We start from the raw sequence: 12,921 nt of genomic DNA, 5'->3' as shown, positions 1-12,921 counted from the left end.
GCACTGCCTTTTGATGAGGTACATACAAACACAACTCATCGGCTAGAAATAATTTTGAAAAAAGCCTACTCCTACTGATATACACTTAATCAAAAATGTATATTTAATGCTTACTTTCCCAAAATAGGATAACAGTCCTCTATTCAAAGTAGTGATAAAATTGCACCTCAAATGACTCCCAGTATAACTTAAGATATTTACGAGCAACATGAATATCATTTGGATAGATGATAGGAAATTTTTAAATTCTTAAAAGTGCTACGCTTTCCTGGAATTTGAAAACAAAGAAAAAATAAGGACTATACTCTTCTGTTTAACAGATGCCTCTACCGAGAGAATAAAAGGTTCTGAGGCTTATCCAAGAACGAGTCCGCTTACTAAAAGTGTATCAGATTTACAATGTGTAAGAAAATGATGCACTAAAGAATATAAATGGTATCTGGACCTATGGTAGCCACTTGGCAAACTCAATATATGTACTACTCTTATGTTAAGAAACCTTGTCAAAGAGGTATTTACAATATATTTTTATAGAAATCAGTATTAAACTTCAATAAAGCAAATTATAAAAACTAAGCCTGTTATAAATAACTCCAGGTTATATGCCAACAGGTTAATAAAATGGCTTCTTTTAAAAATGATGAAAACTCAGCTCCAATTTTTATCAATATAGGAGCCAGAACTGTTGACTAATTGAATTATATCAAAATATAAATGGCAATTATATTGCCAGAATATTTATAACTTCATTTAACATGAACAGAAATTAGGGCTAAATATAACTTTTAAAGAAATAACTCTACCCAAGCCCAAAAGAATTGGAGCAGGGAGAATTATGCCATCTACAGGTCTGAAAATTCCTGCATGTAGGATATGGAATTGCATATATAAGTAACAAACTATTAGGTAATAGATATATATCTGGATTTTACATTAGCACAGTGCTCCTCAGACTATAATATAATCAAAATACTAAACCAAAGATTATTATTAGAACATTTTGAAAAACATAAAGTATGATAGGACAATACAATAGAAGGAAACCTTTCATTGACCCGGAATATTTTAATGGGCTTTAATTTCTTTTTTAGAATTATAACTGAAGTTAGTAAGATGGTGAAACCAAATATGAAAGTATTGTTCTGTCCTTGAATTGTTTGGCTACTAGTTATTCCCGACATTCAGTCTCTGGAACCATTGTCCAGTCAAAACTGGATGCTGATGCTTTAATAAGGTCCCCAGTCAGTGGAAAAGGAGGGGAGACTTTAGTTTCTATCAATTAATGAAACTGATGGCATTCTAAATGGAAGAGTTTCAGCATAAGCAAACTTAAAGGTAAAATGAATTTTTAATAGTATTACTTATAAGAGATGAAGAAAAATTATACTATTAATTATTACTCCATGTCCTCCTTTTTTACTTATGCCTGTGGCTTTTTAATCACTTCTCACTCAAACCCACTATCTGTAGCAGAGCAAGTTCTCTATGAGAGAGATGAAGGAGGAAGAGGACAGGGCCTCACCCATCCATGGCCCCACGTGCCACAACGCAGAGCTAACTGACCTTTCCTCGCCCACTACCTAGCTCTTCATTTCTAATACTTTCATAATAAAGAAATGAGTTCCAAGATGACTTTTTACCCTGAAAATATGAAGCATTTCACATTCGTATTAGAGTCCCAGTTCTTAAATGAGGACCTATGGTCTAAAAAAGATACAAGCTGTCTTCCAAAGGCCTTTCCATTCTAGTCTTTCCTAATATACTACACTAGAAGTTCAGCATAAATTATTTACTGAAGAATATAAGGTACTGATGGTCAGCATAAAGTCCCCGGGTAGGGCAGGGCAGGGCGGTATCTTTGCCAACACCAGCTTCATTGGAAGATACTTTCATCTCTCAAGAAGTCCTGGAGTATAAAGGCTGAAAACACCAGATGGGAAGTCCCAAACATAACAAGTACGTATTTTAGATCAGAGTGGTTCAAAGGTATAATAGAATTAAAAACTTTTCCCCACTTAAAAACAATACAGGAAAATTATTTGTTTGATGTTTAACTGTTCTCTCTCCATAGAACACTCTGTGAGAATCTTTGGTCCACATAGAGGTTTCAAGCTTTAAAATACTGAATGCTGGTAATTTCTACCTTGGTATCCAAAATATCCATAAGCAGTACACGAATATCCACTCCACTACAATTTCTTAAAATTCACTAAAAATAAAATTCTTTTTAAAACTCACTTTAAAGCTGTATTTGCATACTTCATTTTTGACAGATTTATTTTAAAACAGTTGAATATATTGTAATGCAAACTCTTTGGAGCCCACGGCAATTATTTTTCCCATGTCCACTTGAGAGATACGCCATGGAGTTAGAAGCAAAATTAAACCATTTCTTAGATTTACTAAAAAAAAAAATTTAATTTTTTTGCTATATCAAATATATTTCAATATATTTAGAAAGGAAAGTAGAAAGGAAGAAGGAAAGGGAAGTAAGAAAAGGGGAGAAGAGAAAAATGGAAAAGCAAGAAAAAGAGAAAAGGAATTTTTCTTCAAAATTTTCACCGAGATAAATTAATATTTTCCTTTAGAATACAGGTAACCAATGATCCAGGTGCTCAAAATTCAGGAAACTGCTTAGAGATTCACAGAAAGCATTAGATGTCACCAGATGGCAGGCAGGCTGATGCTCAGACACCGGAGCCTAGAAGAACTTCCTCAAGATCCCGGGCAATGCTCTGTAATACTTTAGGTCAGTGGTCACGTCAAGACTCTCAGGCCCTCATCAAACCTCAGCCTTTTTCCCAAACCACAGAGAGGTCAGGCTGCTGTATCTTATATAAGATTTTGTTGTAGCCCTGGCTTATTGTCTCCCCACTTCTAACAAAACTTGTGCCTTCTGGTCTAGGATCTTCTAGTCTAAGTCACATAAGACACATATTGCAACGCTCTCCACCTCTGCCCCCTAAAAAAGAGCCAGTGTGTGGGGCTGAGGAAGTGAGAGGGAGAGCTGCACACCCAAGACCCCTTCAGGCAGTTTTCTGTACACTCCTCAATCTCTGACCCAGCCAGCAAAGCACAATCCCTCTCTTATTCTTCCCTCCTGAAGAATAGCTATTCTTTTTAATCTCAAATAAATGCTGTTGCCCCTCATTTGAGCCTTTTATTTTTAGGTTATCAAAACTAAAGGAAACACTGATGTATAATAATGCTTAAGAATCTAGGCTCATATGTTCTATAAAATGAAAAAAATAACCAATCTAAAATAACACATTTATTCTGGAGAAAACGCTTCCTACAAAAATCTTAAAAATATTTTAAAGGGGGAAACATAAAGATATACAACTGCAATAATTCTGAATTTTGTTCCACACGGAATTTAGGTAAAGAAATCTATACAACTATACATACTAGGACCTATTGTACACCATTCCCCCAACCCCACACCCCCATAAAAAGAAAAAAAAATTGTTTTTCAAAATAATCAGAAGCAATATTTGATTACGAAAACAAGATAATCACATGTGACTTCTGGAAATATGTTACTTGGAGTCTTTAAAAAATAAATCATGGCCAATGTTGTACAGAGAACAGAAGCATGAAACAGAAAATGAAAATGACTGAGGAGTGAGGAAGAGAGATCGAAGCTCCATTATTGCAATGACCGCAACCATGGACGTCTCCACAGAGGTCACAAGAGGACAGCTTTGCTTTGGAGTTGTAACTTCTCACCGCTTGTCTCCCTGTTAAAAAAAAGCAGACATCAGTTACACATCTCCCTTGTTTAGAAACGTTTACTTTGCCAAAACTTAAAAGCATTTCAATAGACTTTTCTGAGTTTTCCAATCTTCATATAATTTTATTTTTCTTTACAAGAAACAACTGAAATGCTCCAGAGGGGCCCAAACGGCTCACCAAATCCAAGAGAGAAACAATGCTTTTAGTCCAATCTATCTACCACCAGTCATTGGCCAGCATTAAAAGAAAGAAAACAGACTGTATGCTGCAATGGCAAGCACAACTTGACTCTCTTATGCAGCAAGAAAGCTTTTAAATCAAGGATTGTTTCAACTCCTCGACAGTTTATTTCAGGGCGACATTTTTCTACACATTCAAGTAAGTTCTGATCATTAGAACTACTGAAAAGAGATCCTTACATTACATGTAAACTGTAATTGGAGAATAAATTAATTTTAAAAAATAAAAGAGATATTTACCATAGGCTTTATCGAAAAATACAAAAACATAAAGAAAACTGTCTGTGTAATGCCTTGTTTCAATGCTTTAAGACATTGAGCACATAGTCTCTAAAAACTATTCAACTTTGGTAAATTTTATAGTACAAGTTAATCCGAAAAAACTATTCAAAGCATTTATAACACTATAATAAACTCACTATAAAACAAATTATTTTAATTTTTACAAGTTAAAAAATATTCTATATTTAAATTTCTTCTTGATTTTTTCATCAATTTTTTTAATGTTATAAATATGTTTTCTAACTCCAGGATTTTTAAAAATGGGTTGTAGGTTTTGATTAACTTGATTGTTCCCAAATGTTCATTTTAAAATATGCCCTTCATAAATAAGTTGTTTTCTACACACACAAAAAAAATTAATTAGACTGAATCTTTTTTTCTTAAACGTTTAAGATGTTCTCCATTTACCTAAGAAAAATCAGCTGGAGAATTCTGTGACTAGATTAAATAACAAAGTTGGATAACTAAGCACTGTCCTTGAGTCTCAACAGCACATTCCATCCTTCCACCAGAAAACAAGTATGATGTCAGTATTTCCCCAAAATGTCCCACAAGAACCTAGGCGAATGCTCGTCCCCAGTTCCAACAGGAGACAAAAGAACAGAAGAACTGGCTTGTTGATTTAGACAGAGAGAGAACTGGTGCTACACCCTAGTCTTCCATGAATACTCTAACAAAAATTACTAACAATGTCAACAATTTTAAAGTGTAAGTGTCTACAACTACCTAACACATAAAAATGTTCATGATTCTCGAGCATTCTGATGATTCTGAGCCACTGGGGGTGTTACTCAGGATAATTCTCATGCCCAGAAATCACAGCCCAGAGATCACTAAACGTAGATGCATCCTAATTAATTTAGGTGATCTCTAAACCAGATCTCTACTTTCACATCCTAAGTTTCTGACATTTTATAAGGTAAGATGCATCAGTAAAATCAAAGAAGCTCAAGTTATTTTCCAAACAAACTATATTTTTCTTGACATACTAAAAAAAAAATTATAATGTATCAATTTTAACAACAGACTCCTTCCATGAAGAAACACTAAACCCAGCTGAGGCTTTTCCACTACGAATGCTGTTCATGCTCTCTCCTGAAGAACTCTCATTTTAAGACAAAAACGAGATAGAATAGGTGCTTGGAATAGGAGCAAAACCTTAGAAACTAAATATAACTGGACTCACTACAACAATTTTCTTTGTAAACTTTGTAATTGTGAGTTAAAAACCTAAAACATTATGAGCAAAAGCATCATTTTTTAATACTATATGATAAATGCTATCATGAGACCTTTGTAAATTATCAGTTGTCTTCATTTAAATGGAAAGCTCACCTCCTGCTCCCTCACCTCCTACACTTCCTCCAACAACACCCCCACAACACAAAACCTATCCAGTAGGTGGCTACTTTAAATGAATGAATGAATGAATGAATGAATGAATGAATGAGTAAGTGAGTGAATGCCTGGCTTAACTCCTAAAATAATAAGAACACTTACTTGGTTCATAGTAATCCACTATTGACACAGAAGCATCTTGTGCATTTGAAACTTTGAAGTTTCTCACAGCAGGAATATTAACACAAAATTGGGTTCCATTTACCTTGAAAAATACAAAAGATTTTTAAGGGGTGGCAGACTATGTGTTCATTATAAAGTAAAAGACATTTCTTTTTCTTATCGTGTTAGGAAACAGATATAGAAACTAAGTTTCAGGGAGCACCTCTATGTGCCTAGTACTGTGGTAAGCACTTTATATAAATTATCTCAACTCATAAAACTATCCTTACAGGATAGGTATTGTTCTTATTTCCATTTTACTGAAAAGGATAGACACTGAATGGTTAAGCAAGCAGCAAGCCTAAGGATACATGCTCCAGAGAATTGCCCTCAGTTCACAAGAGCCGCCTCTCCCAGTAAGTGAGGTAACCCCAGGGTGGGGGGTGCACCCTAAAACCAACAACTGACTAATATGACCTCCTTGCCTCTAAAAGGGGCAGCTTATGCCAATTTGGCAAACAATACTGGTTAAGGTATCTGAAATTGATAAATTTCTTCAAACATTTCATTATGTATCAATTAACAGTAAATGAAAAATCGAATCTGTCAAAACATAACGGACACTCAAATTTAGGTAACCATTAACAAGAACATAGCAGGTACAGGACAAACTCCAAAACCAATTCCATTATTAAATAAAAACCATAAATTTGTTTTTCAAGTTCCAAATCAGGCCTGTGGCTTTCAAGCAGTATTTAATATATGAAAATTCCCAAACAGCAAAATGAACCAGAAACTCTGAATTAGTTTTAACCAGAGTGATTTTTGACATCTCAAAACAATGAGAACATTCAGGAACTAGCTTTTTAAAAGTATATATATATTGCTAAAGCAATATATTTCTGATTCATACTTGGCAAAAGTAGAATAAGAAACATATATATTCCCCCTATGTAACATGAAATCCTAAGAACACTTAGAACTCAATTTCAATTCAACCTATGAATTTCATATAGATGTCAGAAGAATAAACTTACATACTAGCAGTTTTGAGACATAACAGGTAGAGTCTTGAATTCTTCACTTACATTATTCTTATATAATTATGTACTTTATTCTTGGATCAGTAATTTTCATACAGCAATGGGAAGTATGTATAAAAATTATATAATAATTATGTGTAAAGCCCAAACCTCTGAGAATATTCCTCTAGGAGTTAAGCACCTAACTTCAATAAAAATATATTAACCCTTTTGGGATTTATTAAAACCTTCATGAAAACATTTTAAAACATGTACTTAAAGCTTTCATCACCAGCATTTAAACAAATATGTTTAGCAATTCCCTGAGGTGGAAGGGTTCTCAAATTGAGAGATCTGGACTGAATTTTTGAAATTATAATATGGCGGTTTCTATATATTTTAAATCTGACATGAAATAAATGATTTAGTTCTCAAGACTTTAACTGGGCTCATCATTAATAGTAATCCTCTTTAAACTAATTTTATAATGATGTCTTTTTCATGGGAACAGATATATGGGTGCCGTGTTAAAGTCATTCAGGGACACAAAAAGCTGAAATAACAACCTAAAGAAAATTTGCATAAGACTCTGAACACAACAAATGGTAGCTATGTCAATGGTTACCTATACAAAAACTTAGGTTTTACTACTTACGGAATCTAAATATAGGTTGAGTTTTCCGTGATCTTGTTCCACTTTTTTCACTGTCTCACTCAGAGGAATTGCTTCTAAAGGCACAGTAAAACCACTGAGCAGGTTAACTTCCATAAGGGCCATGCCACTTCTAGCTGGACCCAAGAACCTGGAGAAAAAAGGAAAAGATGGAAGAAACCCTTTAGGAAAAACCTAAAGCTACTGGCAAACTACCTTCATATAAAAATTAAAACTGCCAAGTGTTATTCCAAATAGTTACTGTTTTGTTGAAATAAAAAAATCACTATAGAAAATTATAAAACAGGTAATTCTTTCCTTCCAGGTGTGAAATTCTTATAACATTCAACCACATAAAGAATAATGATACAATCATGTGTTCATCTGACAAACTGTCTGAAATACCTGATTTGTAACAGGCTTGTGCCTGTAGGTTGTTAACAAGTACAACCTAGATGCCCTTTCATCAGGCAACCCCGTTTTCTAGTGGTGATTCCAAACTGAACTGCATTTTTCATTTTCTCCAAAGTTGACAACACTAAACTTTCCAGCTGAAAGCCAGGAACTGTAAAAGAGGCGTCACTTTATTGCTTAGCAGTAGACTGTGGCCAAGTCTTTAGCAAGCCTTCATCTGATTTTAGAAAAAGAAGACCAATAGGGAGAGAGTCTTTCCCTTTGTTCTCTCACATACTAGTGCACATTTTGTGTTTTCTTTGGATTACAAGCCTCGGAAAGTTTTGTCACACTGCATCGTTTTCTCACCCTGTTGCACACAATGTGAGCATCAACAGACCCCGGCACCAACAACATTTTGTCTCCTGTAAAATAAATATTTTTCTGAAATGCAAAGCTGGCAAGAGCTTTTTGTTTGGACCAGAAAGAGCCCCACTTGGTTAGGAAAGAAGTCTGTCAAATAGAATTTTTAAGTTAGCTCCTGTTGTCCTTTCAGATGGCAAACACAAGCAGGGCTGGTAGAAAAATCTTGCTTTTTAGAGCAGCGCACCAGTGACTGACTGAAAAGCCACACAGCACAACTGCGGACTGCAGCTGGCTCAGCAATCCCAACTGTAAAGTCTCTTGACTCAAGAACTTGCTAGAATTGTTGCTCTTAATAGTTATGTGTGCATTGCAATGACCTAGAAAGCTGAGGAAGGCAGCTTCATGAACTCTGCATCTGGGAAGTTAATAGGGTTGAGATGGAAGTGGAAACTCTTTGCCTTATGACTTAATGAGATCCTCAGATGCTTTGGATACAGCCCAGATTTACAAATTACCTACTAAGTACCCTCGGAAGCTATAAGTGCTTTATTACCCAAGGTGAGGACCTTTTAAACTGTAATATTTTCACTGTGTCTAAAAAAAAAAAAAAAAAACTATTCCTTTCACTGAACTTGCATGTTCTCAAGAAGTTTTGAGTTGAAAAATGTAACACGATTAAATATGAACCTGGAATAATTATTTAACAGAAAAATGACTAACAACAAGAAGTAACCAATTTTAGAGTATTAAACATGATAGGCTAATTTCAAGTTTCCATCAATTAGACGTGAGTTTTATTATATTTTTCTATTCAAATCTGTTACAAATACCAAAAAAAAACTTGTAAATAATTTTGGACACATAGAGAAATGCTTAAATATAATTAGCAGTATTTCTAGTTTGTACTCAAAATTGTAATGCATAACTAAAATCTTTGTTAAATGTAACTCCTTATATATTGATATAGTTAGACAACTATATGTATAAATAATTAAATCTTCAAATCACCTTTTTAAAAAAAGGAGAAAGAGAAGGAGGGGGAACTTAAACAGATACCAACCTTGTGCACACATTCAAATTCAAGTGATTAATATCATCTTCATTTTCTTTTACATCAACATCTAAATCAAAGGCTTCTTGATTTTGGATAGCTCTTCGTCTTCTAGAAGACCCTGAATCTTTCACATTATAAATAACATTAAGCTGTAATAAATAACAAAGTAGCATAAATAATAAATTAGCAATATATTATATTATTATTAACAACAAATTGACAGCATTATGTATTCTAAATGTTAGGTAATGACTCTTTTTGGGATAAACTCAACTAGATTTACAATCTTCAACCTAGAAAAAAATTAGTTTTACTCACTAACAAAGCATCACTATTAAAAAACACTCTTATGAAAGTTTTTATAAGCAATGATTTAAAAAATTGAGAAAAGTGTTAGGTAGCATTCCAAAACAAGTGTCATAGACTATAATGGATGATATTCATGGGTATTGTTTTTTTCAAAGAATGCAAAACATTCCCTATAGGGAAAAAGTGAAACTATTGCCAACTTTCTTGAGAGTATCCACTAATTTCTAAACTCTACTGCCCAACTGAAGTCATTTTTCACAAACTGGAACCTTAGAAACTCTAAGATAAATCAAAACTAAAACATCCAGAAGCCTTGGTTGAATACAAACCTGTTCAACTGCTGAGGATTCTTTGTAATCATACAATGTTTTTCAAAGATAATAAAATAAATGATGGTTTTCAAGTCAACTGGTTCTTTTTTAGCACGTACAGACTCTGTGCCCACCACTAATATGAAAGGTGCCATGGGGACACTGGCAGAGTGTGAAGACCAGTGTTTTTCTCAAAGGGATTCTAAGATCAGAAGTTTGAGAATGTACTCACAATCTTCTAGGCCTGCCTCATGCCAAGTCGAACTAGAACCTAAATTTTTTACCTTGATGCCAAGGTTTATAAGCCTTCCTATTGCTATGTAATCTCTCTCTCTCTCTCTGTTTCTTTCTCTCTCTCTCTCTCTCTCTCTCTCTCTCTCTCTCTCTCTCTCTCTCTCACACACACACACACACACACACACACACACACACACACAGAGGGTGGAGGAGGACACTAAACCTTTACTACCCACCATGGATTTATATACTTTAAAAAAGTCTTCTCTCTAAGCCTTCATCTTTCAAACCTAAGAGTTCCAACTTTTCATTCTGTCATACCTGAGGTGCATAATCCTTAATCCCCTTGATCATTCTGGTTATCTCATTTTGGATATTCTCCAACTGTTTCTTAAACTACAGTTAACATTATAGAGTATTCTTGGAGCGGTTGAAGAATGGTTTCATAAAACTGGAGAGATGGTCTCTATTATTTTCATCATCCCTTTTCCAATGGCATACAATTGTCCTTTAAGAACCACTGTCTTCAGGAAACAAACAAGGGCTACTAGATTTGTCCCCAGGGTCAGAATTAATATCCAAAATTATACCTGAGAATTAGGCTTTATGTTTGGCCTATGGTAAAGCTCAACTCAGAAAATATCAAGAGACCTTGCAGTTTATTTCTAACAGCTTAGCATTTTATTACCCAAAAGAGGTTAACATTTACTGCAAACCTGAGAGTCTTCTGTGCTCTTTCTTTTCCAGGGCACTCACAAAAATATCAACTAAAGGAAATCTCAATACCTATTTCTAGGTGACTAATTTTTTTGCAACGTTTTTCTCCATCATGAGAAGTGACTGTTGGTCCCTTGTTTTCTGCATGTTGACACAGACATAGGACTGGTGAACATTCTGACTAGTAGGTACCATATTGACTGCTGCCATCAAACCTCAAGTAAAAATCATTTGGCTTGAGTATTTTACTTACATTTGGTTTATCAAAAATAAATTCCAACCAATTTGGTGATTTAAGTTGATTTAATTTTCCAATCATATCTAAAATATCTTTGTGTATTTACTTTTGGATTTAATGTTGACATTGAAAGATGCATTTAGGAATGAGAATTTTCACATGGGCATTGTCAGTAAAAACTAGTACAGGTTATTCACTCTTTTCCTTTTTCATTGAACAGCATTCCTTCTAACTGTCATTGTTGTTCCTTGGTTTTTTAAAAAACATTTACTGTATTTCGAGTATCACACAAAATAATCTTAGAATTACTTGGAAGTCTCCAAATTAAACCTGACACTTTGTCCTACTTAGCAAGTGTGCTAGTTCTCTTGCCTAGAACAGTCGTACTGGTTTTTGAAAAAGTACCTTTTCTCTGTAAGAGCCTTTTTTTCCCAAAATCTCAGTAAGTCTTTCAGGGTTTGTCTGGTTTGTTTTTCTAATCAGGCACATAATCATTTTTGATCCTATCATATATTATGTTGGGTTTCCAATAAGATGATTTGCAGTCCCTATGATCTTCAGTCCCTATGATTTTCATGTATTATTTAGTATAATAATTATTTCTTTCAGTATTTTTCATTCTACTTCCATTTTATTCTAGCCCCTATTGCAGTATATAGGTAGATTTCTTTGGATTTTCTTCTTGCACCAGAACATATCATGCTTTAATTGTTTTACTTATCATTATATAAGATTTTACATTAAAGGGATACATTTCCTATCTTTAGGTCAATTACTTGTAATACCACTGTGACCTTTATAATGTTAGATGAATATTAAGTTGCAAGTAAAATGCATTTTTGTTTATCAAGTCATGGCATTACAATCCTGAGCTGTATTTTCATAAAACAAGGTGTGAGTTCTCGACAATTCACATGAATAATAATGGAGGATTTTAATCCTTACTTTGAAAAGCATATAATAGTCAAGAAATATTTTTCTAAAAGATTATCAATTATATAGTTGCTGTCTACTCTCTAGCTAATAACATTTCTAGTACTTTTTACTTAAAAGGGAGATATATCTTGCCTAAGTCATAGAAACAAATCATTAAGAATTTTATACATTATAAAGTTAAAGATTTAGCAGTGCCCCAAACCAAAGAATTATTATACAAATCATATATAACTAAGCAAAACTAAACATTATTACATACCTGACAAATAGCAAATCCAAAACCGTTTGCGGAAATATTAACTTCAGTTGGCTCTAACACAGTAAGCTGAATAAAGGTGGGAAAAAAGTGAATAAAGTTAATTTTCCGTACCTCAGTCCTTCCAAGTAGCACAAGAGGTCAGTGTTATGAGGAGTGTAAGTAATCTGTGGAAAGCTCTAAGAACTTTACATGGCCTCACATATCAAAAGCTATGGGAAGTGGTTACTCTCCACACTCCACCCTTTGGGAGTGCACATCATTGCTACAGACAGGTCTGCCCTTCTGTAGAGGTTACAGCATGAAAGACAAAAAACAAGTCATCTCCCTCCATTAACCTCCCTTAATCAGTGCCTAATCCTCTGGCCTTCCTGAGAACACAGTGACACATCATCGCTGATATGACTAAGTTTTTTTCCTTCTTTTTCCTTTGCAGTCACCTCTCTTCTTCAGTTTCCAGCCCTGAAGTTATCTCTTTCATCCATTACCCTCAAGTCCCACAAGGTTACCCAGGGGAATAAAATTAGGGTCTAGCATAGGCCTTGACTCTATTGCAAAGTAAGAATTCTACTATTGGTTCTATAGATTCTCCTATGAAGACATATGGTGCAGCTGAAATGAACATGGTCTTTGAAATCATGGGTTCAAATCTTAGCTCTACTGTTACTAGTAAC

The 12,921-nt window shown here is 34.3% G+C and overlaps 1 protein-coding gene across 1 annotated transcript in view; it reads right to left on the bottom strand.

Moving 5' to 3' along the window:
• Positions 1-2,259: 2,259 nt before the first annotated feature.
• CD109 (CD109 molecule) overlaps positions 2,260-12,921 on the bottom strand; it is a 109,371-nt gene continuing 98,709 nt past the window's right edge. The window contains exons 31-34 of the mRNA XM_011381024.2: positions 9,250-9,392; positions 7,434-7,581; positions 5,757-5,859; positions 2,260-3,740 (exon numbers count right to left, since the gene is read on the bottom strand). Of these exons, the coding sequence (XP_011379326.1) occupies positions 3,565-3,740; positions 5,757-5,859; positions 7,434-7,581; positions 9,250-9,392 (570 nt within the window). The 3' untranslated portion in view covers positions 2,260-3,564. The remainder of the gene's footprint in view (positions 3,741-5,756; positions 5,860-7,433; positions 7,582-9,249; positions 9,393-12,921) is intronic.

This window comes from Pteropus vampyrus, unplaced genomic scaffold (assembly GCF_000151845.1).
Source record: "Pteropus vampyrus isolate Shadow unplaced genomic scaffold, Pvam_2.0 Scaffold422, whole genome shotgun sequence".
Classification (NCBI taxonomy): domain Eukaryota; kingdom Metazoa; phylum Chordata; class Mammalia; order Chiroptera; family Pteropodidae; genus Pteropus; species Pteropus vampyrus.
This window is presented reverse-complemented; position numbering and strand designations above follow the sequence as displayed.